Source organism: Arachis ipaensis, chromosome B8 (genome assembly GCF_059453495.1).
Source record: "Arachis ipaensis isolate K30076 ecotype BB chromosome B8, ASM5945349v1, whole genome shotgun sequence".
Classification (NCBI taxonomy): Eukaryota; Viridiplantae; Streptophyta; class Magnoliopsida; order Fabales; family Fabaceae; genus Arachis; species Arachis ipaensis.
In genome coordinates this window covers 79126232-79151284 of record NC_142443.1, presented here as the reverse complement: position 1 = coordinate 79151284, position 25053 = coordinate 79126232, and the positions used below count along the sequence as shown (strand labels likewise).

At 44.7% G+C, this 25053-nt stretch overlaps 2 protein-coding genes across 2 annotated transcripts; both read right to left on the bottom strand.

Annotated features, from left to right (window-relative positions):
* Positions 1-335: 335 nt before the first annotated feature.
* LOC148548561 (uncharacterized) lies at positions 336-10896 on the bottom strand. Its single transcript, XM_088495642.1, has 2 exons — positions 10365-10896; positions 336-466 (listed from the first exon to the last, which is right to left on the bottom strand). The coding sequence occupies exons 1-2, from the start codon at positions 10894-10896 to the stop codon at positions 336-338; spliced, it is 663 nt and encodes a 220-aa protein (XP_088351768.1).
* Positions 10897-11031: 135 nt separating this feature from the next.
* LOC148548560 (uncharacterized) lies at positions 11032-12525 on the bottom strand. Its single transcript, XM_088495641.1, has one exon. It carries the CDS (start codon positions 12523-12525, stop codon positions 11032-11034), a length of 1494 nt encoding a protein of 497 aa, XP_088351767.1.
* Between the last annotated feature and the right edge of the window lie 12528 nt (positions 12526-25053).

Sequence of the window (25053 nt, the reverse complement as noted above, 5' to 3'; positions counted from 1 at the left end):
CCCAGGTTATGAACAGTGCCCCTGCTTGAGCTCAGTCTTTCTTGTTGAGGTCAAATCCTTGGCTTCGGTCCTTTTTAGTGAAGCCGAACTCAAGCATTTTGTCGGTTCCTTTCTTTGTAAAGTCTTTTTGAATGTGGAACGTTTCTTCTTTCGCTTCTTCTGAAAGCGCGCGCTTTTGCATTTAATATTTTGACTTTGGAAATATGCGAGGCTTTAAATACCTTCATTAATTAGTTTTAATTGCCCCTTTCCCTTGGTTTTTATTTTGAATCTTTCGATCAAAAAATGGTTTCTCTCCTTCGTAACTTCTTCCTTTACTCTCTCACTTTCTGTTGTCATCCGCATTGTTCTGCCTTTCCTTGTGTGATAGCGTCATTTGGCGATTCTCTGGGTTGATTCCATTTTCCCGTCTTCAGTTTTTGCAGCTTCTCTTTTGTTCCAGGTTGGTTTTCTACTTCCCTTTCTTCTGCGTCATTTTCTTGTCTGATTTAGAGAAAGTCTGATTTGGAGAAAGTTTGGATTTTTCTATTTTACTATGCCTGATTGTTGTGTATTCTGGGATTTCTTCGTCTTTTTGTGTGATTTCTTTGACTTTCTCTGCTGCTTGATGCCTTTAGAGTTTTGCATGTTGTCGTCGCTTCCGCTTGTGCTTTTGATGATTGTATTTGAAATGATGATTTTTGTTTCTGAAAAAAGGTTGTATCTTTGACGATTTTCCTGCTTTCGGCTTTTTTGCTATGCCCTTTTGTTTGGTGAAACTGTAGAAAGATAGTGGCTTTTTGTGTTTTTGCTTCCTTTGCGTTTATTTGAGACCTTCGTAAGCTGTAGGAATTTCTTGAAACCTTGCCTTATTTCTGCCTCCAAAGGATACCCTAGGACTTTGGTTTTGAGTCTTGGGGTTTTCCTTTCCTATGTGTTTGCCTGTGTCATTTTTGTCTAGTTGTTTTGCCCCTCGTCCAAGATGTTTTTTAGTAATCCAATCTTCTTTTCTTATTTGTAGGATTAGTCGGCATCATGTCTTCTCGCAATAACATTGTAGAGGTGTCTTCCAAAGTTCCTGAGGGGATGTCTGATTGGCTGGACTCCCTTGTCCTAATGTGTGTCTCTGTCGTGGATGCTGAATTTTGTGTAGAACTGAGGAAGCGTCATAGGATTTGTAGTAGCAGTGTCCGGGAGAGGGATTATGAACTCGTAGCTCCTGATTCCGATGAGAGGGCTTGCTTTTCTACTTTTGTCGAGGGGGAGCGTCCCTTCTTTTACGCTTATGAATACTTCTTCAGTCAGTTAGACATTACTTTTCCTTTTACTGCTTTTGAAACCGACCTGTTGTGGTCATGTAACATTGCTCCATCCCAGCTTCATCCGAATTCCTGAGGTTTTATCAAAATATTTCAACTGCTTTGCCAAGAGTTAGGCATAACACCTTCTGAAACTCTTTTCCTTTATATTTTCGTCTCGGCCAAGCCCGGAGGTTCCTCCAAAAAGAAAGCTTCCTGGGTCTCTTTCAGGTCGGCCCAGCGGCATAAAGTTTTTGCCATGTATGATGAGTCTTTTAAAGATTTTAAAAACTATTTCTTCCGCGTCCGTGCTGTTGAGGGGGTCCGCCCCTTTTTTCTTGATGAAAATGATGAGCCTGCTTTTCCTCTAGAGTGGCAAAAGAATCTGAGAGTTTCACGTTATACATGGGAGATGCTTAATGAGGTTGAGCGGGCTTTTGTGGTTGTTCTTGAGGATTTGTGGGGGAAACCACCCCATCTGGATACAAAAAGATTCTTGAGTGATCCGTCTTTGGCTCGAACTGCTTTGGGTACTGTCTGATTTGTTTTTATACTTGCTTTCTGAGCTTTTCTTTTCCTGTGTTGTAACTTGTCGTTATGGTTGATTCTGTTCTTTCAGAGATGTCGAAAAATAATGATTCCATGAAGGCCTACAAGAAGGCGAAGAAGGCTGCTGCTGCTCAGAACATCTCGGCTAAGGCGGCCGGGGAGGGATCTTCCCAAGTGCCAGTGAAGCCGCCCATGCCAAGTTCTCCTGGGCCGAGAAAAGTGATCCCCACTCCTCAAGTTCGTTTGGCTGAGCCTCCACAGTCTTCAGCTGCTACTTCTGGTGCTCCTCCCAATAAGAAACAAAAAACAACTGAGGTCTTCAACGTTGACGCCCCTGATTTTAATGCAATCGAATTCGTAGATCAGTAGATCGGTCCCTACGGTACCCTCCCCATGGATGATGTGTCAATCCTTCGCCATCTGGATTTTATGACCCAAAACAGTGTTAAAATGGCATACATGGGGGCTGCCTTGTACCGAACTACTCAGAATCTTTCTCTCCATGCCACTAAGGAATTTATGGAGGAGGCTAAACAGGAGTTCGACCGGATGAAGGGCCTGAAGGAAAAGCTTGAGGTAAAGGTAGCCAAGTTGGAGAAGGATCTGGAGAATGAGAAGGCGAGTTCCCTCTCTCGGGCAGCTTCGGTGAGGCTGGCCGAGGATACAGCTATGAGACATAAGGATAGTTGTGTGACATCTTATCGAGAGGTGGTGCGCCTGAGGGAGGAGTTGGAGAATGCCCAAGCTGATTACTCTGAGCTCCAAGGTCATCTCGTTGGCAGTGTGACTGCTGCTTACGAGAACCTGAAGGAGCAGGTTCAGATTATTGCTCCCGAGGCTGACCTCACTCTCTTCAGCCTAGAGAATGTCGTCAGGGATGGTAAGGTTGTCCCTGACGATGAGGATGATGATGATGTTGAACCTCTCCCTATTCCTTCTGCCAAGGTGTCAACTCCTACTGTTCCTCCTGCTGAGGTCGGCCCTACTGTTTCTGATCCTGACTGCCAGATCTTAAACCGGGACGATGGTACTGTGGATGCTGTTCCCCTCCAGGCTCGCCCTCTTTCTCCTCAGACTGGTGCTATTAAAAAGTCTTCTGATCTTTAGTTTTTAGATATCTGTGTAGATGGCCCGGCTTGTGGGCTTTTAACTTTTTACTTTGTGGTTGGTATCCTTTGATGACACTCTTTTTGGTTGCTTTTAGCAACCCATTAAAACAAACGCAATGAGTAGCTTCTAAGCTTTTTTGGGTCTGACCCTGAAGCTTGGTATTTTATGTCATGCTTGCTTGCATTTCTTTATGCGCTTTGAGAATGTTGAGGCCTTGTTGCTCAGCCTTTTTGAGCTGTTTTTAAGTGTCAATCCATGACCGACTTCTCTTATGTTGTCCTTTTCCAAGTTTATTTGTAGTTGACCGATGCTATCATGTCGATCTTTTGCATAATTTGTTTGAGAGGTCTTTTCGGCCTTCTTTCGACTTGTCTGTGGTGTCTCCTTTTTGGTTGAGGTAGGACGACTTTCGTTCGACAACTCTTAGTGTTCTTGGTGGAACCTTTTTAGTTAGTCTTGAACAATTTCGTTAGCCTTGTCGGGTGGCTTATTGGGTAAAGCTATGTCTCTTTTAGAGCTTGTTTCTTTTTGGTCCGACTTTTCTTGCCAGTACTTCTTTAGCTTTCTTTGGTCCGATTTCTCTTGTCGGTCTAAGTGGTAGTTTTGTTGGTCCGACTTCTCTTGTCGGTCCAAGCTGTAGTTTTCCTTGGTCCGACTTCTCTTGTCGGTCCAAGCTGTAGTTTTTGTTGGTCCAACTTCTCCTGTCGGTCCAAGCTGTAGCTTTCATTTTTAAGTTATTCCTAGTAATCCTCTTTTTTGGACTTTTGTCAAGTCTCTTTCAGGGATTACTTTTATAACTTTCTTTTGTAGGAGATCGACTTCGTTAGGTCGATCTCTTCTAAGTTATTTTGTAATCCTCTTTTTTGGACCTTTGTCAGGTCTCTTTCAGGGATTACTTTTATAACTTGTTTGTAGGAGGTCGACTTCTTTGTGTCGTCCTCTTTCTAAGTTATTTTTGTAGTCCTCTTTTTTAGACCTTTGTCAGGTCTCTTTCAGGGACTACTTTTATAACTTTTTCATTTTGGGCTGACTTTGTCATGTCGGGCCCTTCTAAGTTAAAGTAATCCTCTTTAATAGGGTTGGCCAGACCTCTTTCCAGGGTTTACTTATAACTTGGGTTGACTTGGTCCGACTTCTTAACGTTGGCCAGTCTTTAAGTTATTATTTTAGCGATCCGTAAGACCTCGTCAGGTTCTTTTTTGGATCACTTTCGATAACTTCTTACATTATTCTATGTTCATCTTTGCCGATTTGTAGAAAGTGGTTCTCATCTCTAGATCGTCTTTTGGGTGAATCGCGTTTTCACCTTTATCGGACGGTTTATCTTTATCGTGATCGTGCAGTGAAATTATTTTTCACTTTCTGCCGATCTGTTGCTTTATAATCGGATGATGAATGCTTCAGATTAATGCATCTTGAGATCTTGTAGAATATCTAAAAAATATATTTTATTCAAAGAAAAGTGCAAATATATACATGTGGGAATTTTTCATCCCTTTAAGTCGGATAGTGTCTGAGTCTCAACTTGGTGCCTCGTTAAAAAACCTTTTCAGGAAAAAGAGTGCATCCAATAATGAGATCTTTTACCTTTTCTAACTGTAGTACCTTCTTAGGTTGCAGGTGTGCCATGATCTGGGAAGCTCTTGTCCATCGAGTTCGGACAGTCTGTAGTAGCCTTTCCCAAGTACTTCTACGACTCGGTAGGGTCCTTTCCAGTTTGCTGCCAGCTTTCCTTCTCCTGGTCGAGTTGTTCCGATATCATTTCGGATTAGGATGAGATCATTCTCCGTGAAACTTCTCGGCACTACCCTTTGATTATATCTGGAAGCCATTCGACGCTTTAGTGCTTCTTCCCTGATCCGAGCTCTTTCTTGGATTTCAGGTAGTAGGTCAAGCTCTTCCCTCTGAAGTTGGGAGTTTGCTCCCTCATTGTAATGAACCACTCTAGGCGATCCTTCCTCGATCTCTACTGGGATCATTGCTTCTATTCCATATGCTAACCGGAAGGGGGATTCCTTCGTGGTGGAATGTGGCGTCGTTCGATATGCCCATAGGACCTATGGAAGCTCCTCTGCCCAAGCTCCCTTTGCATCTTGTAATCTCCGTTTTAACCTGGCCAATATCACTTTGTTGGCAGCTTCGGCCTGTCCATTGGCTTGTGGGTGTTCAACGGAGGTGTACTAGTGCTTTATATTCAAGTCGGCTACTAGTTTTCTGAAGCCTGCATCTGTGAATTGAGTGCCATTGTCTGTGGTTATTGAATATGGAACCCCGAACCTTGTGACAATATTTCTATATAGGAATTTCCGGCTTCTTTGAGCGGTGGCATTGGCTAGGGGTTTTGCCTCAATCCACTTTGTGAAATAGTCTACCCCTACTATGAGAAATTTAACTTGTCCTGACTCCTGGGGGAAGGGGCCGAGAAGATCGAGTCCCCATCTTGTAAACGGCCAGGGCGAAATTACACTGATGAGCTCTTCTGGCGGGGCAATGTGAAAGTTGGCATGTTTCTGACATGGTGGTCATGTCTTTACAAATTCTGTAGCTTCCTTCTGTAGAGTCGGCCAATAAAATCCCGCTCGGAGTACCTTTTTGGTGAGAGCTCGTGCTTCGAGATGATTGCCACAAATGCCGCCGTGTACTTCTTCTAGCACTTCCTTTATGTTGGAGGTCGGCACGCATTTTAGTAATAGTATTGAGATCCCTCTTTTGTACAGGATGTTGTCTATGATGGTGTAGTACTGTGCCTCCCTTTTTAACCTTTTTGCCTCCTTTTTTTCTGTGGGGAGTGTTCCTGCTTTGAGGTAGTTGATTATGGGGGTCATCCATCCTTGGTCCTGACTTGTTATGGCTAGGACTTTTTTCTCTTCCGAGATTGACGGGTTTTGTAATATTTCCTGGATGAGGCTTCTATTATTGCCCCCTGGTTTGGTGCTGGCTAGTTTCGAGAGTGCGTCAGCTCGGGCATTTTGTTCGCGAGGTATGTGGCAGATCTTATATTCCCCAAGTTGTCCGAGCTGTTCCTTGGTTTTATCCAAATACTTTTTCATGGTGGGATCTTTGGCTTGATAGCTCCCTGTTATTTGTGATGTGACCACTTGTGAATCGCTGTAAATGTTGAGTTTTTGAGCTCCAACCTCTTTAGCCAGCTTCAAACCAGCTAATAATGCTTCATATTCCGCCTGGTTATTTGAGGCCGGGAACCCGAACTTGAGGGAGAGCTCAACTTGGGTTCCTTGGTTGCTTTCTATTATCACGCCTGCGCCGCTTCCAGTTTTATTTGAAGAACCATCCACATAGAGATTCCATTCTGTGGGGGTTTCCATGGCATCTGTGAATTCTGCGATAAAGTCGGCTAGATACTGTGATTTGATGGCCGCCCGAGCTTCATATTGGAGGTCGAACTTTGATAACTCGACTGCCCATTGTAAAAATCTGCCTGCTAAATCTGTTTTCTGCAATATTCCTTTTATGGGCTGGTTAGTTCGAACCTTAATGGTGTGAGCCGGTAAGTACGGGCGAAGTTGTCAAGATGTTAGAATGAAAGTATAGGCAAACTTTTCTATTTTCTGGTAGTTCAGCTCAGATCCCTGTAGCGCTTTGCTAATGAAGTAAACGGGTTGTTGCCCACTTTCGTCTTCTCTGACTAGTGCTGAGGCTATCACCCGGCTTTCTACCGCAAGATATAATATAAGCAGTGCTCCTTCTCGTGGCCGAGATAGGATAGGCGGCCGTCCTAAGAATTCCTTGAAGTCTTGGAAGGCTTGTTCACATTCCGTCGTCCATTCGAACTGCTTTCCCTTTTTTAAAGTAGCATAGAAGGGGAGAGATCTTATTGCTGCTCCTGCTAAGAATCTGGATAGGGCGGCCAACCTCCCGTTGAGTTGCTGTACTTCTTTGACACAGGTGGGGCTCTTCATGTTGAGTATGGCTTGACATTTATCTGGGTTTACTTCAATTCCTCTTTGTGTGAGCATGAAACCTAATAATTTGCCTACTTCTACTGCAAAGGTGCATTTTGCAGGATTGAGTCGTATGTCGTGCTTTCTTATAGTGTCGAACACTTGAGCCAGGTCAGACAATAACGTATCTTCGCTTTGTGTCTTTATCAACATGTCGTCCACATAGACTTCCATGATTTTTCCGATGTGATATGAGAAGACTTTATTCATTAGCCTTTGATAAGTAGCTCCCGCGTTCTTGAGACCGAAAGGCATCACGATGTAGCAGTAATTTGCTTTTGGCGTTAAAAACGAGGTCTTTTCTTGATCTGGTAGATACATGGGGATTTGGTTGTATCCCGGGTATGCGTCCTTAAACGAGAGGTATCTATATCCGGAGGAAGCATCTACCAGAGCATCGATACTTGGGAGTGGGTAAGGATCTTTTGGGCAGGCTTTGTTGAGATCGGTGTAATCGGTACACATTCGCCACTTCCCATTTGATTTTTTCACCAAGACGACGTTGGCTAGCCATAGTGGATACTTGACTTCTCTTATGAAACCTGCCTCCAGTAGTGCCTATACCTGCTCTTCCACAGCTTGGGATTGCTCTGGCCCAAGTTTTCTTCATCTCTGCTACATCTATGCCTGGCATGTCTGCGGCTTTCCATGTGAAGAGATCGACATTGTCGCGTAAGAATTGTATCAGTAATTCTTTTGAGTCTCCTCTTAGGATCGTTCCTATATTAGTTGTTTTGTCCGAGGTGTCTCCGATCTGAACCTTCTCTATCTCGCCTTTTGGCTGCGGACGGAGTTCTTCTCGTTGCTGAACTCCGCCAAGCTCAATTGTATGAAACTCTTCTCCTCTGCCTCTGAGGTTTAGACTTTTGTTATAACAGCGGCGCGCCATCTTTTGATCTGCTTTTATTGTAGCTATCCCTTCTGTAGTTGGGAATTTCATGCATAGATGCGGGGTCGAGACTATTGCGCCAAGTTGATTTAGTGTGGTCCGACCTATTAGGGCATTGTAGGCTGAACTCATGTCGACCACAATGTAGTCTATCTTGAGCGTCTTAGACTGGTTCCCTTTTCCGAAGGTTGTGTGCAGTGATACGTATCCCAGTGGTTGTACTGGGGTATCTCCTAGCCCGAACAAGCTGTTTGGGTATGCCTTAAGCTCCCTTTCTTCCAAGCCGAGCTTGTCGAAGGCAGTTTTGAATAAGATGTCGGCGGAGCTCCCTTGGTCTATTAATGTGCGATGTAGATTGGCGTTTGCCAGTATGATAGTGATGACCATGGGATCGTCGTGTCCCGGGATGATGCCGGATGCGTCCTCTTTAGTGAATGTTATCGCAGGGATGTCGGGTGCTTCCTCCTTTCCCTCGACATGATATACTTCTTTGAGATATCTTTTGTGAGATGATTTGGAGATCCCACCTCCTGCGAATCCGCCGTGTATCATGTGGATGTGTCTCTCTGGTGTCTGAGGTGATCGTTCAGTTCGTCCGGCATCTTCGTCCCTTCGTCTCTTTCTTTGGTCATCATCTCGGGTGACCAGAAATCGATCTAATTTTCCTTCTCTCACCAATTTTTCTATGATATTTTTTAAGTCGAAGCACTCGTTGGTGGAGTGCCCTCAGACTCGATGGTATTCACAGTATTCCTTCCAGTTTCCTCCTCCTCTTTTGCCTTTGAGTGGCCGTGCTGGGGCAATTTTCTCTGTGTGGCAGACTTCTTTATATACGTCGACCAGGGATGCCCTGAGAGGAGTGTAATTATGGTATTTTTTTATTTTCTCCCCTTGTCGATCTTCTTTTCTTTGGGATTCCTTGTCTTTATCTCGGTAGGGGGTCCCAGATTTTGAGGCTTCTCCCAACCGAGCGTTTTCTTCCATGTTGATATATTTTTCTGCTCGCTCTTGTACTTCGTATAAGGAGGTAGGGTACTTCTTTGATATAAATTGGCTAAAAGGTTCCTCTCGTAGGCCATTGATGAGTCCCATGATGGCGGCCTCTGTTTGTAAGCTTTGTATGTCCATGCATGTTTTGTTGAATCTTTCCATGTAGTTGCGGAGGCTTTCCCGATCTCCTTGCTTGATCCCTAGTAAACTGGGGGCATGCTTGGCCTTATCTTTCTGGATGGAGAATCTGGCCAGGAACTTTTTGGCCAGGTCGTCAAAGTTTGAGATGGACTTGGGAGGTAGGTTGTCGAACCATCTGATTGCTGTCTTCGTGAGAGTTGTTGGAAAGGCTTTGCAGCGAACGGCATCTGGAGCGTCGGTGAGGTACATTCTGCTTCTGAAGTTGCTGAGATGATGGTTGGGATCTGTGGTGCCATCATACAAAGTCATATCCAGAAGTTTGAAGTCTTTAGGGATTTTAGTCTTCATGATTTCCCTAGTGAATGGATCTTGATCCTTGCGAGAGTTGTCCTCAGGAGTGGTCCGGGTAGCCTTTGCTTTGAGATCGGCTTCAAGTTGTAGGAGTTTGTCTTCCAGTTCTCGACGTCGCCGTACCTCTCTTTGAAGATCCTTCCCAACCTCTCGTCGTTGTTGGGTTTCTTTTTTGAGTTGCTTTAAACGATCTTGAAGTGCTTCTATTGCCCCGGGATTTGATGAGTTTTTGTCCACGTTGGATTCCGGAGCATCCTTCAGTGTAGTGTCCGCATTCTTGTGCAGCGTTCTGTTTTCTAAATCTAAATCGTGGTCGTTGTCATGGCCGTCTGCCATGGTGTTGGGATGACTTCCAGGTTCCCCGGCAACGGCGCCAATGTTCCGAGGGTTACCTGAAACTGGAGGTCGATCTCGGATGAGATCTCCTGTACTGGTCGGAGATGGCGTGTCCGGCTGGCTGGTGGCGGCCAGAGTTGTTGTGTCCGTCTTGTTGGACTTGCTGCACTGCTGATCCTTGGTCACTGGAGGGTGGGGGGTACCTGCAAGAGACTCCGATGCTTAAGTTAGCACGGGTATTAAGCAGGTTTTATGTAGAATCAGAGTATGAGTTATACCTGGGTGCTCCAATGTATTTATAGAAGTGAGAAGTGACCTTCTTAGATAAGATAAGTTAGTTATCTTATCTTATCTTATTTTATCTTTGGTGAGGTCAGCTTATCTTCAACGGAACCGCCCTTCTCTCTGTAGGCTTGAGTCGCTTTTTGATTTGGGTCGTGTTCCTCTGTTTGGGACATTTATTGGGCTCTCCTGTTGATTTGGCCGACCTCTTTGAGAAGAGGTCAGGTAGCTGATCCTGAAGAGGTCGGTCGCTTTGTCGCCAATCATCCCAGGTCGGGTAGCTCGACCCAGGCTATGAACAGCCGGTGTGCCCAAGCTATGAATAGAATCTCCTTAGGTTACCTGCATTCCACGTTCTTGGGATTTCTTTGCCGTCGAGTCTCTCCAGCTTGTAAGCGCCTTTACCGAGCACTTCTTTGATTCTGTAGGGACCTTCCCAGTTTGCCGCCAGCTTTCCTTCTCCTGGGGTCGGTAAACCGACGTCGTTGCGTCGTAGGACGAGGTCTCTTTCCTCAAATTCACTCCTGAGGACTTTAGTGTTGTAGCGCAGAGCTATTCTTTGTTTAAGTGCTATTTCTGACAAGTGGGCCATCTTTCTGGTCTCGTCCACCAGGTCCTTTTCCACTGCTTCGTTTACTCTTGTGAGAAGTAGTCGTGGACTCGGTTCGCCGATTTCCACAGGTATCACCGCGTCGACCCCGTATGTTAGGCAGAAGGGGGTTTCCCCCGTGGAGCTTTGTTCGGTTGTCCGATAGGACCAGAGGACCGAAGCGAGCTCGTCGGCTCGTGCGCCTTTCTTGTTGTCTAAGCGCTTCTTGAGGCCTAGTAGGATGACTTTGTTTGCGGACTCCACTTGTCCATTTGTCTGGGGATGTTCAACTGAGGAAAACTTTTGTTTTATTCCCAGGCCGGTGAGGAATTCCGTGAACTTCTTGTCAGTGAATTGCGTCCCATTATCCAAAATGACGACCTCTGGGACGCGGAAACGGGTTATCACCTGTCTCCACATGAACTTCCTGCAATTGGATAAGGATATGCTGGCTAGTGGTTCAGTCTCTATCCATTTGGTATAGTAGTCGATGGAAACTATGAGATATTTAACTTGTCCTAGGCCGACCGGGAAGGGCCCCAAGAGGTCGCCTCCCTATTGAGTGAAAGGTCGGGTAGACGTCAGTAGGCTCAGCTCGGAAGCCGGCGCTTTGTGAAATTTGGCGTTTTCTTGACACTTGACACATTTTCTGACAAATTCCCTGGAGTCTTTCATCATTGATGGCCAGTAATACCCAGCTCGGATGAGCTTCCTCGCTAGGGCTTTTCCCCCGATGTGGTGGCCACAGCATCCCTCGTGGACTTCTCTAAGTACGTAGTTCGTCTGGTCGGGGTGCAAGCACTTCAATAGGAGTTGGCTGAGTCCCTTTCTGAATAGTTGTCCTTGTATGATTGCATATTTGGCTGCTTCCCTTCTCAACGTTTTGGTTGTCTTCTCATCATCGGGCAGTTTTCCATGTTCCAGGAAGTTTGTGATGGGGTCTAACCAGGAGGGGCTTGATTCTGTCAAATGGAGGGCAACCGCTGGCTCCTTTACCATGCCCTGGATGAGGGACCGGTTGCCCGCTCCCGGTTTTGTGCTTGCTAGTTTAGATAGGAGGTCCGCCCGTGTGTTCCTCTCCCTTGGAATGTGTTGGACCGTGACTTCCTGGAATTGCCTGGTCAATTCTCTAACCTTTTCCAAATACCTTTGCAGCAACGGGTCTCTTGCTTGATAGCTTCCATTCACTTGCGAGGTGACGACCTGTGAGTCGCTGCACACTTCCAGCCTTGTCGCCCCGACTTCCCGGGCTAGGGTCAGTCCTCCCAAGAGGGCTTCATATTCCGCTTGGTTGTTCGATACGGGGAAGTCAAACTTGGTCGATTGCTTGTATACGACCCCGGCCGGGCTCTCTAAGATGACCCCGGTGCCCCAGAACGTCTGGTTGGAGGCCTCGTCCACGTGGAGCCTCCACCGTGTGCCCGTTTCCTCTGGGGGATCGCCTGTTACCTCCACTAGGAAATCTACCATTGCCTGGGCCTTGATTGCATGTCGGGGCTCGTAGTGCAAATCGTATTGGGAGAGCTCGATGGCCCAAGTCATCATCCTTCCCGCCAAATCAGGCTTTTGGAGTACTTGGCGAATTGCTTGGTCCATTCTTACAATAACTCGATGGCTCTGGAAGTATTGCCTCAGCCTTCGGGAGGAGGTTAGGAGTGCCAGCACCAGTTTTTCCAATTTGCTATACCTTAGCTCTGCACCTTGTAACACCCTACTTACAAAGTAAATTGGTTGCTGAGCCTTTCCTTCCTCCCGTACCAGCACTGCTGCAAGCACTTCCTCCGTTACGGCCAGGTAGAGGTAGAGTGGTTCTCCGGCCACTGGTTTCCCGAGCACCGGAGGTGATGCCAGGATCTCTTTGAAGTGGTTGAACGCTTTCTCACACGCAGGAGTCCATTTGAAATTATCCCCTTTTTCATCAGATTGAAAAAGAGCAGGGCTTTTACTGCCGATGCGCCGAGAAAACGGGATAACGCCGTCAGCCTCCCTACCAATCGCTGTATGTCTTTGATACAACCCAGGCTCTTCATCTGGAGAATCGCTTGGCATTTCTCAGGGTTGGCTTTTACTCCTCTCTGGGTTATCATGAACCCTAGAAACTTCCTGGCTTCCATGGCAAAGGCGCATTTGTGCGGGTTGAGCCTCATGCCGTTTTGTCGGAGGGACGCGAACACGCCCCCCAGGTCGCTTAGGAGATCGTCGGGTCGTGTGGTTTTTGCAAGGATGTCATCCATGTAGACTTCTACTGTCTTGCCTATGAGCTCGCTGAATATCTTGTTCATTAGCCTCTGGTATGTGGCGCCAGCGTTTTTCAAGCCAAACGGCATCACCTTGTAGCAATAGATCCCTCCATGCGTCATGAATGCCGTTTTGTCTTCGTCGGGCTGGTGCATCGGTATCTGATTGTACCCAGAGTAAGCGTCCATGAAGCTCAGATACCGGTACCCCGCCACCGCGTCGACGAGTGCGTCGATGTTGGGGAGAGGATAGCAGTCTTTGGGGCATGCCTTGTTGAGGTCGGAGTAGTCCACGCACATTCTCCACCTCCCGTTGTGCTTTTTCACCAAGACCACATTCGATAGCCAAGTCGAGTAGTCCAGCTCTCGGATGAACCCCGCTTCGAGGAGGCTGGCCGTCTGCCTAGCCACCTCCTCTGCCCTTTCCTGTGACATCTTCCTCCTCCTTTGGGCCACTGGTTGGGCTTCCGGCTTGACGGCCAGACAGTGCGACATGAGTCGGGGATCTATCCCCGGTATGTCGGCCGGTGTCCAAGCAAACAGGTCGGCATTGGCTCTGATCATCTCCATCAAAGGTCCCTTCAATCCATGGGGGAGATTTCTGTTTATGAACGTGAACTTCTCCTCCGTGTCCCCGACCATAAATTTTTCCAGGTCCCTCTCTGGTTCGGGTCTGGGCTTGTCATATATTCTGGCGTCCAGGTCGGCTAGAAAAACCCCTGATGCTTCTTTAGACTTTTTCCTTAAGGAGAGGCTGGCGTGGTCGTAGGCAACTGCCGTTTCCAGGTCTTCTTTGATGGATCCTATAGATCCGTCATCAGCAACAAACTTCATTATAAGCAGTTTCGTGCTGATCGCCGCGCCAAGGTCATTGATGGTTTTTCTCCACCCCTGTCCTTGTCCTACTGAGGTCGGGAGGGAGATGATCCCATCCGGCTTGATGAAGTGGTCGCCTAACCCTACCACACTGTGCTGGTGGCTCGTTAGGTCGGTGTCACGAAGCCCCAGGGCGTCAAATATGTTGCGGAACATGATGTTTGAGTCCGCCCCCGTATCCACAAGGATCCGCTTGACGAGGCCGGTTCCGACTTTGGCCGTAATAACCATAGGGGGACTTTCCAGTATCTCGTCAAACCACTGGTCTTCGGGACCAAAGGAGATAGATGGGAGCTTCTGGGAGTTTCTCGCAGATGAGGAGGAGACAGCCAGGATCCTGGCATCTTTCTTCTGTGCCGCTTTCGACCTCGGGGCCGAATTCCTGGCAATTACCACGTTCACCACTGTGAGGCCATGGTCGTCTCCCTCTGGTTCTTGGCGTCGCCTTATCGTCCGGGGCCTGTCTTCGCCTTCGTGGTCGCGGTTCCGTCTCCTTAGCTCTCTAATGAGGTGGGAGAATTCGGCGAGCTTCCCATCCCTGATTGCTTGCTCTAGCGCATCCTTCAGGTCGAAGTAGTCTTGGGTCTTGTGTCCGTACCCCTTTTGATATTCGCAATAAAGGCTCTTGTTTCCTCCCGTTCGGTCCTTCAGAGGTCGGGGTTTCGATAGAATTCTTTTCTCAGCTATCTGTTGGTAAACTTCCACGATTGGTGCCGCCAGGGGGTGTAGTTGGTGAACTTCCCGACTCAGGGAAATGGCCTTGGTGTTTTGCTCGGACCGCCATCCCTGGTGTGTTCCTTTCGCCTTTCTCCGCCCTATTGGTGCCGGGTTTGGGTGTAGGAGGGTTGTCGTTTATTGGCAGCCACGACCCGGCTGACTTCTTCGTCATTAATCTACTCCTTAGCCACACATTGGATCTCCTGCATTGTCCATACTGGCTTCGTAGTGAGGTGCTTTCTGAAGTCCTCGTTCAGGAGTCCATTCGTCAAGCACAAGCTTGCCACTGAGTCTGTCAGCCCGTCGATTTCCAGGCACTCGTCATTGAATCTGTCTAGGTATTTCCTGGTCGACTCGTCGGGTCGTTGGGTCACCCCAAGCAGGTTGATCGGGTGCTTCGCCTTTGCAATTCTGGTCATGAATTGGGCTAAGAAGGCATGGCTGATGTCCAAGAAGCCGGTCACTGAGCCCTGCGGGAGGTTATTGAACCACCGTATTGCAGGTCCTGCCAGGGTGACCGGGAAAAAGCGGCATCTTACCTCGTCCCCCACACCCTCCAGGTTCATCCTGGCCTCGAAGGCCGTGAGGTGCTCCAGAGGGTCTTGTGTTCCATCATACCTCATGTCCCTGGGCTTGTCAAAATGTTTTGGCAGCCGGACCTCGAGTATGGAACGATAAAATGGGGTCGCCCCCATTATCACGGGTCCTTGTGTTCTCGTCGTTCTCCCTTCGTCGTTCTCCCCACGGGCGTCTTCAGTTTCGCAATCTGTAGTACGCCGCCTCTCACGCCTGCCATAAATGACGGGGTCATGGCGTCTTCTCGCGCGTCCTCTATCCCCAGCGCTCTCGAACTCAGTTTGGGGGCTGGGCGTGCGCCTGGAGTGACTCCTTGTGTGGGAGTGGGAGTGGCTTTGTTCTGGGGTGTGCTGATCGTGTCCCCTTTTTGCCAGCCGATGTTCCAAGTCTTGCATTCTGTGGCGTAGCTCTTGCATTATTCTGGCGTGGTTGTTGCCTGTTCCCCCGAAGGGGCGTCTCTCGTGAGGTTGTGTTGTGTGTTTCGGATGGGATCCTGTGCGCTGCAGCGGAGCAGTCGCGGCGAGATCCCCCTACGGGCTCGGCCTCGCGGGCTGTCTCACCTTGGACCACTACGAAGTCCATGGACGAGTCCCCACAGACGGCGCCAATGTTCGGTAGGTCGGGTACCGGACGGATCGGGTTAGTATACTGGTTGATGGTGAGGGGTCTCGTCTCGTCGTGAACAACCGGTCTGTTGTAGGCGGGGTCCCGAGCACTTCTTGTAGAGGGGGGTGTCACCTGCAAAGACACTCCGATGCTCTAGTCAGTAATGTGCAGGCGAAAAGGGGGGAAAGTGATGTGTGACGTACCTTGGGGGAAGGGTAAAACCTTCCCTTTATATACTGTGTCAGGGGTGGGCCCTACAAGGACAGGCTCACTTCCTCCGAAACGTTCTCCCACAGCTGTAAGTGAGCTATCTGGGACACGTGTCCGGGTCGGTTGCAGGGCGCCTCACCCTTGACCGTTCGGGTCGGGTGGCGCTCGAGTCGGGCCAACCCGTGGGGGTTTGGGCCAGGCCGTAACATATTTCAAATTTTCAAAAACTTTACTAACAATTAATGTTTTGATTAAAAAATTTCAAGTTTGTTACTTTCTTGTTAAGAAAGGTTCAACCTTTAAATTCTAGAATCATATCTTTTAGTTTCTTGTTAGTCAAGTCATCAACTTTAATTTTAAAAATCAAATCTTTTTAATTTCTTTTTCAATTCTTTTTCAAAATAAATTTCAATCATATCTTTTTAAGATTTTAATTTCAAAATCTTTTTCTAACTTCTTATCTTTTCAAAATTTACTTTCAAACCTTTTCAACATTACTTGATTTGTTTGTTTTAATTTACTATTTCTTATCTTTTTCAAAACCACCTAACTACTATTCTCTCTCATTAATTTCAAAAATTAACTAACAAATTTTTCAAAAATCTTTTTAATTAATTAATTTATTTAGTTTTCAATTTGCTTTTATTTCTTTTCTTAAATTTCGAATTCTATCTTATAATTAAAATAAAAACAAAAATATTTTTCTTTTCTTTTAATTAATATTCGAATACTCTCTCTCTCATCTCTTTCTATTTATTTTATTTATTTACTAACACTTCTCTTCTACTCATCTAATAATTTGAACCCTCTCTCTCGCTTTGTGTTCGAATTTCTTCTTCTTTCTTCTTCATTCTATTCTTCTACTCTTATACTCACATAAAGGAATCTCTATACTGTGACATAGAGGATTCCACTATTCTCTTTGTTCTCTTCTTTTTCATATGAGTAGGAACAAGGATAAGGACATTCTTGTTGAAGCTGATCCTAAACCTAAAAGGACTCTGAAGAGGAAGCTAAGAGAAGCTAAAGCACAACACTCCAGAGAGGACCTTACAGAAAATTTTGAAAAAGAAGCAGACATGGCAGCCGAACCCAACAATAATGGTGGAGATGCAAGGAAGGTGCTTGGTGACTTTACTGCACCAACTTTCGACTTCTATGGAAGAAGCATCTCAATTCCTGCAATTGGAGCAAACAACTTTGAGCTTAAGCCTCAATTAGTTTCTCTAATGCAGCAGAATTGCAAATTTTATGGACTTCCATTGGAAGATCCTCATCAGTTCTTAGCTAAATTCTTGCAAATTTGTGTTCACTATTAAGACCGATGGGGTTAATCCCGAGAATCCCGAGGTCTACAGACATCTGCTTTTCCCTTTTGCTGTAAGAGACAGAGCTAGGATATGGTTCGACTCACAACCTAAAGAAAGCCTGAACTCTTGGAAAAAGTTGGTCAATGCTTTCTTGGCCAAATTCTTTCCACCTCAAAAGATGAGCAAGCTTAGAGTAGAAGTCTAAACCTTCAGATAGAAGGAAGGTGAATCCCTCTATAAAGCTTGGGAAAGATACAAGCAATTGATCAGAAGGTGTCCTTCTGACCTGCTTTTAGAATGGAGCATCTTATGTATATTCTATGATGGTCTGTCTGAATTGTCCAAGATGTCATTGGACCACTCTACTGGTGGATCTCTTCATTTGAAGAACCTGCAGAAGCCCAGGAACTCATTGAAATGGTTGCAAATAACCAGTTCATGTATACTTCTGAAAGAAATCCTGTGAATAATGGGATGACTCAGAAGAAAGGAGTTCTTGAGATTGATACTCTGAATGCCATATTGGCTCAGAATAAAATATTGACTCAGTAACTCAATATGATTTCTCAGAATCTGACTGAAATGCAAGCTGCATCCAGCAGTACTAAAGAAGCCTCCTCTGAAGGAGAAGCTTATGACCCTGAGAATCCTGCAAGAGAAGAGGTGAATTACATGGGAGAATCCTATGGAAACACCTATAATCCTTCATGGAGAAATCATCCAAATTTCTCATGGAAGGATCAACAGAAGCCTCAATAAGGCTTCAATAATAATAATGGTGGGAAAATTTGGTTTGGCAACAGCAAGCCTTTTCCATCATCTTCTCAGCAACAGACAGAGAATTCTAAGTAGAGCCTCTCTGACTTAGCAACCATAGTCTCTGATCTATCTAAGACCACTCTCAGTTTCTTGACTGAAACAAGGTCCTCCATCAGAAATTTGGAGGCACAAGTGGGTCAGCTGAGTAAAAGAGTTACTGAGACTCCTCCCAGTACTCTCCCAAGCAATACATAAGAGAATCCAAAGAGAAAGTGCAAGGCCATAACTATAGCCAAAGTGGACAAACCTGGAGAGAGTAAAAATGCAGTGATTTCCAGTGAGGAAGCCCTTGCTGGACGTCCACTGACCAATAAGGAGTTCCTTATTGAGGAACGAAAGGAATCTGAGGCTCATACAGAGACCATAGAGATTCCACTGAACTTAATGTTGCCATTCGTGAGCTCTGATGAATATTCTTCCTCTTAAGAGGATGAAGATATTGTTGAAGAGCAAGTTGCTCAGTATCTAAAAGCAATCATGAAGCTGAATGCCAAGTTATTTGGTAATGAGACTTGGGAGGATGAACCTCCATTGCTCATCAATAAACTGAATGCCTTGGCTCAGAAGAAATTACCTTAGAAGAAACTGGATCCTGGAAGGTTCTTAATACCTTGTACCATAGGCACCATGACCTTTGAGAAGGCCTTGTGTGACCTTGGTTCAAGTATAAACCTCATGCCACTCTCTGTAATGGAGAAACTAGGGATCTTTGAGGTACAAGCTGCAAGAATCTCACTAGAGATGGCAGACAAATCAATGAAACAGGCTTATGGACTTGTAGAGGATGTCTTAGTAAAGGTTGAAGGCCTGTACATCCCTGCTGACTTCATAATCCTAGACACTGGGAAGGATGAGGATGAATCCATCATCCTTGGAAGACCCTTCCTAGCCACAGCAAGGGCTGTGATTGATGTGGACAGAGGAGAGTTAGTGCTTCAATTGAAAGAGGACTACCTTGTGTTTAAGGCTCAAGGATCTTCCTCTGTAACCATGGAGAGGAAGTATGAAAAGCTTCTCTCAATACAGAGTCAAACAGAGCTCCCACACTCAACTTCTAAGTTTGGTGTTGGGAGGCCACCATTAAGCTCTGAGTCTCTGTGAAGCTCTCTAAGAGCTCACTGTCAAGCTATTGATATTAAAGAAGCGCTTATTGGGAGGCAACCCAATGTTATTTAATTATATTTATTTTTTTATAGACATTTGTTTTCCATTGCCATTTTATGTTTTCTTTAGGTTGATGATCATGTGGAGTCATAAAATAGCTGCAGAATTAAAGTGAAATAAAAAACAGCATCAAAAACAGCACACCCTGGAGAATGGGCGTTTAACGCCCAGTTTGGCTGCATTCCAGGCGTTAAATGCCAGAATTGGCAAACAGATTGGCGTTTAACGCCAGAAAAGGGTGTCTGGCTGGCGTTAAACGCCAGAAAGGGGCATCAGCCTGGCGTTTAACGCCAGGACAGGCAGCAGAGCTGGCGTTAAACTCCAGAAAAAGGCACACAGAGGGCATTTAAACGCCAGAAAGGTGCAGGGACCAGAATTCATTGACACCTCAGGATCTGAGGACCCCATAGGATCCCCACCTACCCCAACTCACTCTCTCTCCTCTTCCCACCTTTCCATAACACTCTTCCCTAAATACCCTTGACCAATCACATCAATATCTATTCCCCAAATACCATTCACCTATCAAGTCCTACCCTCTTTCCCATAATCTCTTCACCACTCACATCCATCTACTATTCCCCAAAACCCATCATAAAACCCCACCTACCTCACCATTCAAATTCAAAAAATTTCCCTCCCAAACCCAACCCCTTCTTACACGAATTCCCTCTCTCTCTTACCCTATAAATACCCCTCCTTACCACCTTTAATTTCACACATCATAAACATTTAAACCCCCCTTGGCCAAATTCAAAACACCCCTCTATCTCCTCCATTTCTTCTTCTTCTCATCCTTTCTTTCTTCTTTTGCTCGAGGACGAGCAAACCTTTTAAGTTTGGTGTGGGAAAAAGCTCTGCTTTTTAGTTTTTCCATAACCATTAATGGCACCTAAGGCCAGAGAAACCTCTAGAAAGAGGAAAGAGAAGGTAGTTGCTTCCACCTCCGAGTCATGGGAGATGGAGAGATTCATCTCAAAGGTCCATCAAAACCACTTCTATGAAGTTGTGGCCAAGAAAATGGTGATCCCCGAGGTCCCCTTCATGCTAAAAAAGAATGAATATCCAGAGATCCAACGTGAGGTTCGGAGAAGAGGTTGGGAAGCTCTCACTAATCCTATCTAACAAGTCGGAATATTAATGGTTCAAGAGTTCTACGCTAATGCATGGATCACTAAGAACCATGATCAAAGTGTGAACCCGAACCAAAAGAATTGGCTCATAATGGTTCGGGAAAAATACTTGGATTTCAGTCCGAAAACTGTGAGGTTGGCATTCAACTTGCCAATGATGCAAGGAGATCCTCACCCTTTCACTAGAAGAGTTAATTTTGATCAAAGGTTGGACCAAGTCCTCATGGACATCTATATGGAAGGAGCTCAATGGAAGAAAGACTCCAAAGGCAAGCCGGTTCAACTGAGAAGGCTTGACCTCAAGCCTATGGCTAGAAGATGGTTAGAGTTCATCCAACGCTCTATCATTCCTACTAGCAACTGGTCTGAAGTTACAGTGGACCAAGCTATCATGATCCATAGTATCATGAATGGAGAGGAAGTGGAAGTTCATGAGATCATACCTCTAGAACTATACAAGGTGGCTGACAAACCCTCCTCTTTGGCAAGGTTAGCCTTCCCTCATCTCATCTGTAACCTATGCAATTCAGCAGGAATTGTCATAGAGGAAGACATCCTCACTGAAGAGGACAAGCCCATCACTAAAAAGAGAATGGAGCAAACAAGAAAGAGGCCGCTCATGGACCTCAACAAGAGCATGAGGAAATTACTCATCAAGAAATCCCTGAGATGCCTCAAGGGATACACCTTCCTCTACAAAGCTATTGGGAGCAACTCAACACCTCTTTAGGAGATTTGAGTTCCAACATGGATCAACTAAGGATGGAACACCAAGAGCACTCCATTATCCTCCACGAAATCTGATGAGCGGATAATTTATACGCTTTTTGGCATTGTTTTTAGGTAGTTTTTAGTATAATTTAATTAGTTTTTACTATGTTTTTATTATTTTTCAAGCAAAATTCACATTTCTGGACTTTACTATGAGTTTGTATGTTTTTCTATAATTTTAGGTATTTTCTGGCTGAAATCGAGGAACCTGAGCAAAATCTGATTCAGAGACTGAAAAAGGACTGCAGATGTTGTTGGATTCTGACCTCCTTGCACTCGAAATGGATTTTTTGGAGCTACAGAAACCCAAATGGCGTGCTCTCAATTGCGTTGGAAAGTAGACATCCAGGTCTTTTAAGAAATATATAATATTCCATACTTTGCCGGAGTTTTGATGACGCAAATTGGCGTTCAAACGCCAACTTCCTGCTCTATTCTGAAGTTAAACGCCAGAAACAGGTTACAAACTAGAGTTAAACGCCACAAATAGGCTGCAACCTGGCGTTTAACTCCAAGAGAAGCCTCTACACGTGTAAACCTCAATGCTCAGTCCAAGCACACACCAAGTGGGCCCCGGAAGTGAATTTCTGCACTATCTGCACTTAGTTACTTGTTTTCTGTAACCCTAGCTACTAGTTTAGTATAAAAACAACTTTTAGAGACTACTAGGTATCTCATGACATTTTTACACTTCACATTGTATTTTTGACAGCATGAATCTCTAAACCCCATGATTGGGGTGAGGAGCTCTGCTGTGTTTCGATGAATTAATGCAATTACTACTATTTTTCATTCAATCACGCTTGTTTCTATTCTAAGATATTCACTCGCACTTTACCCTGATGAATGTGATGATCCGTGACACTCATCATCATTCTCACTTATGAACGCGTGCCTGGCAACCACCTCCGTTCTATCTGTACTAGCTTGAGTGTGTATTTCTTAGCCTCTTGATTCATGATCAGAGTCTTCGTGGTATAGGCTAGAATTATTGGCAGCCATTCCTGAGATCCGGAAAGTCTAAACCTTGTCTATGGTATTCTGAGTAGGATCTGGGAAGGGATGATTGTGACGAGCTTCAAACTCGCGAGTGTTGGGCGTAGTGACTGACGCAAAAGAATCAACGGATTCTATTCCAACATAAGGGAGAACCGACAGATGATTAGCCGTGTAGTGATAGCGCATTTGGACCATTTTCACTGAGAGGATGGATGGTAGCCATTGACAACGGTGATCTACCAACATACAGCTTGCCATGGAAGGAGCCTTGCGTGCATGAAGAAGAAGACAGTAGAAAAGCAGAGATTCGAAAGACAGAGCATCTCCAATTCCTCAATCTCTTCTCCATTACTGCATAACAAGTATTATTTAATTTATGCTATTTACTCTTCATAAATATAATCACTCTTATCATTGATTTCCTGACTAAGAATTACAAAATAACCATAGCTTGCTTCAAGCCGACAATCTCCGTGGGATCGACCCTTACTCACGTAAGGTATTACTTGGACGACCCAGTGCACTTGCTGGTTAGTGGTACGAGTTGTGAAAAGTGTGATTTACAATTCGTGCACCAAAATCAGAGAGGACCAAAGAGCCATGAGGGAGGAGCAACAAAGTAAAGGAAGAGATATTGAGGAGCTAAAGCACTCCATAGGATCTTCAAGAGGAAGAACTAGCCGCCGTTACTAAGGTGGACCCGTTCTTTAATTTCCTTGTTCTTATTTTTCTGTTTTCAGTTTGTATGCTTTATGTTTTGACTATGTTTGTGTCTTCATTACATGATCATTAGTGTTTAGTGTCTATGTCTTAAAGCTATGAATGTTCCATGAATCTTTCACCTTTCTTAAATGAAAAATGTTTTCTGAAAAAGAAAAAGAAGTACATGAATTTCGAATTCTATCTTGAAAATAGTTTAATTATTTTGACGTGGTGGCAATACTTTTTGTGTTCTGAATGAATGTTTGAACAGTGCATATTTTTTATTGTGAAGTTTATGAATGTTAAAATTATTGGCTTTTGAAAGAATAATGAAAAAAGAGAAATGTTATTGATAATCTGAAAAATCATAAAATCGATTCTTGAAGCAAGAAAAAGCAGTGAAAAACATAAAGCTTGCGAAAAAAAATAGGCAAAAAATAAAGAAAAAAGAAAGAAAAAGAAAAAGCAAGCAGAAAAAGCCAATAACCCTTTAAACCAAAAGGCAAGGGTAAAAAGGACCCAAGGCTTTTAGCATTAATGGATAGGAGGGCCCAAAGGAATAAAATCCTGGCCTAAGCGGCTAAATCAAGCTGTCTCTAACTATTTGCTTGTGGCGTGAAGGTGTCAAGTGAAAAGCTTGAGACTGAGCGGTTAAAGTCGTGGTCCAAAGCAAAAAGAGTGTGCTTAAGAACTCTAGGCACCTCTAACTGGGGACTCTAGTAAAGCTAAGTCACAATCTGAAAAGGTTCACCCAGTTATGTGTCTGTGGCATTTATGTATCCGGTGGTAATACTAGAAAATAAAATGCTTAGGGTCACGGCCAAGACTCATAAAGTAGCTGTGTTCAAGAATTAACATACTGAACTAAGAGAATAAATAACACTATATGAATTCTGAGTTCCTATGGATGCCAATCATTCTGAACTTCAAAGGATAAAGTGAGATGCCAAAACTGTTCAGAAGCAAAAAGCTACAAGTCCCGCTCATCTAATTGGAACTAAGCATCATTGATATATTGAAATTTATTGTATTTTCTCTTCTTTTTATCGTATTTTGTTCTTAGTTGCTTGCGGACAAGCAACAATTTAAGTTTGGTGTTGTGATGAGCGGATAATTTATACGCTTTTTGGCATTGTTTTTAGGTAGTTTTTAGTATCTTTTAGTTACTTTTTATTATATTTTTATTAGTTTTTATGAAAAAATCACATTTCTGGACTTTACTATGAGTTTGTGTGTTTTTCTGTAATTTCAAGTATTTTCTAGCTGAAATTGAGGGATCTGAGCAAAAGTCTGATTCAGAGGCTGAGAAAGGACTGCAGATGTTGTTGGATTCTGACCCTCCTGCACTCAAAGTGGATTTTCTCGAGCTATAGAATCCCAATTGGCGCGCTCTCAATTGCGTTGGAAAGTAGACATCTTGGGCTTTCCAGCAATGTATAATAGTCCATATTTTTTCCGAGATTTGATGGCCCAAACTAGCATTTCAACGCCCACTAGAGACCCTTTTCTGGTGTCAAACGCCAGAACTGGCACCAGAACTGGAGTTAAATGTTCAAACTGGCATCCAAGCTGGCGTTTAACTCTAGAAAAGAACTATGCACATGTAAAACTCAATGCTCAGCCTAAGCACATACCAAGTGGGCCCCGGAAGTGGATTTCTGCACTATCTGCACTTAGTTACTTATTTTCTGTAATCTTTAGTAACTAGTTTAGTATAAATAGCATGTTTTACTATTGTATTCGGACTTGGAGATCTGATCTTTTAGACTTTTGGATCTATCATCTGATCTTTGGACTTTTATGTGACATTTGGAGAGGCTGGCCATTTGGCCATGCCTAGACCTTTTTCTCTTATGTATTTTCTATGGTGGAGTTTTTACACCTCATAGATTAAGGTGCGGAGCTATACTGTTCTACATGAATTAATGCAAGTACTATTGTTTCTCTTTCAATTAACGCTTACTTCTTCTCTAAGATATACTCTCGAACTTAATTCACTTAAGTCAGAATGAAGGGGTAACCCGTGACAATCACCCACTATCTTCGTTACTCGCTTAGCCAAGATCTGTGTGCCTGACAACCACAAGCGGTCTACATGATGTTCAACATAGTCATTTGACAACAGCCAGAGTATAGTCTCTTGGGTCTCTGATTCACGAACTGAGTCCGTGAGATTAGAACCTTCGTGGTAGAGGCTAGAACCAATTGGCAGCATTCTTGAGATCCGAAAAGCCTAAACCTTGTCTGTGGTATTTCGAGTAGGATCTGGGAAGAGATGACTGTGAGGAGCTTCAAACTCACAAGTGTTGGGTGCAGTGACAGTGTGCAAAAGGATAGAGAAATCGTATTCCGACACAAGTGAGAACCGACAGATGATTAGCCATGCGGTAACTGTACCTGGTATTTTTCATCAGAGATGAGAAATCCGACAGTTGATTAGCTGTGTAGAAACGTACT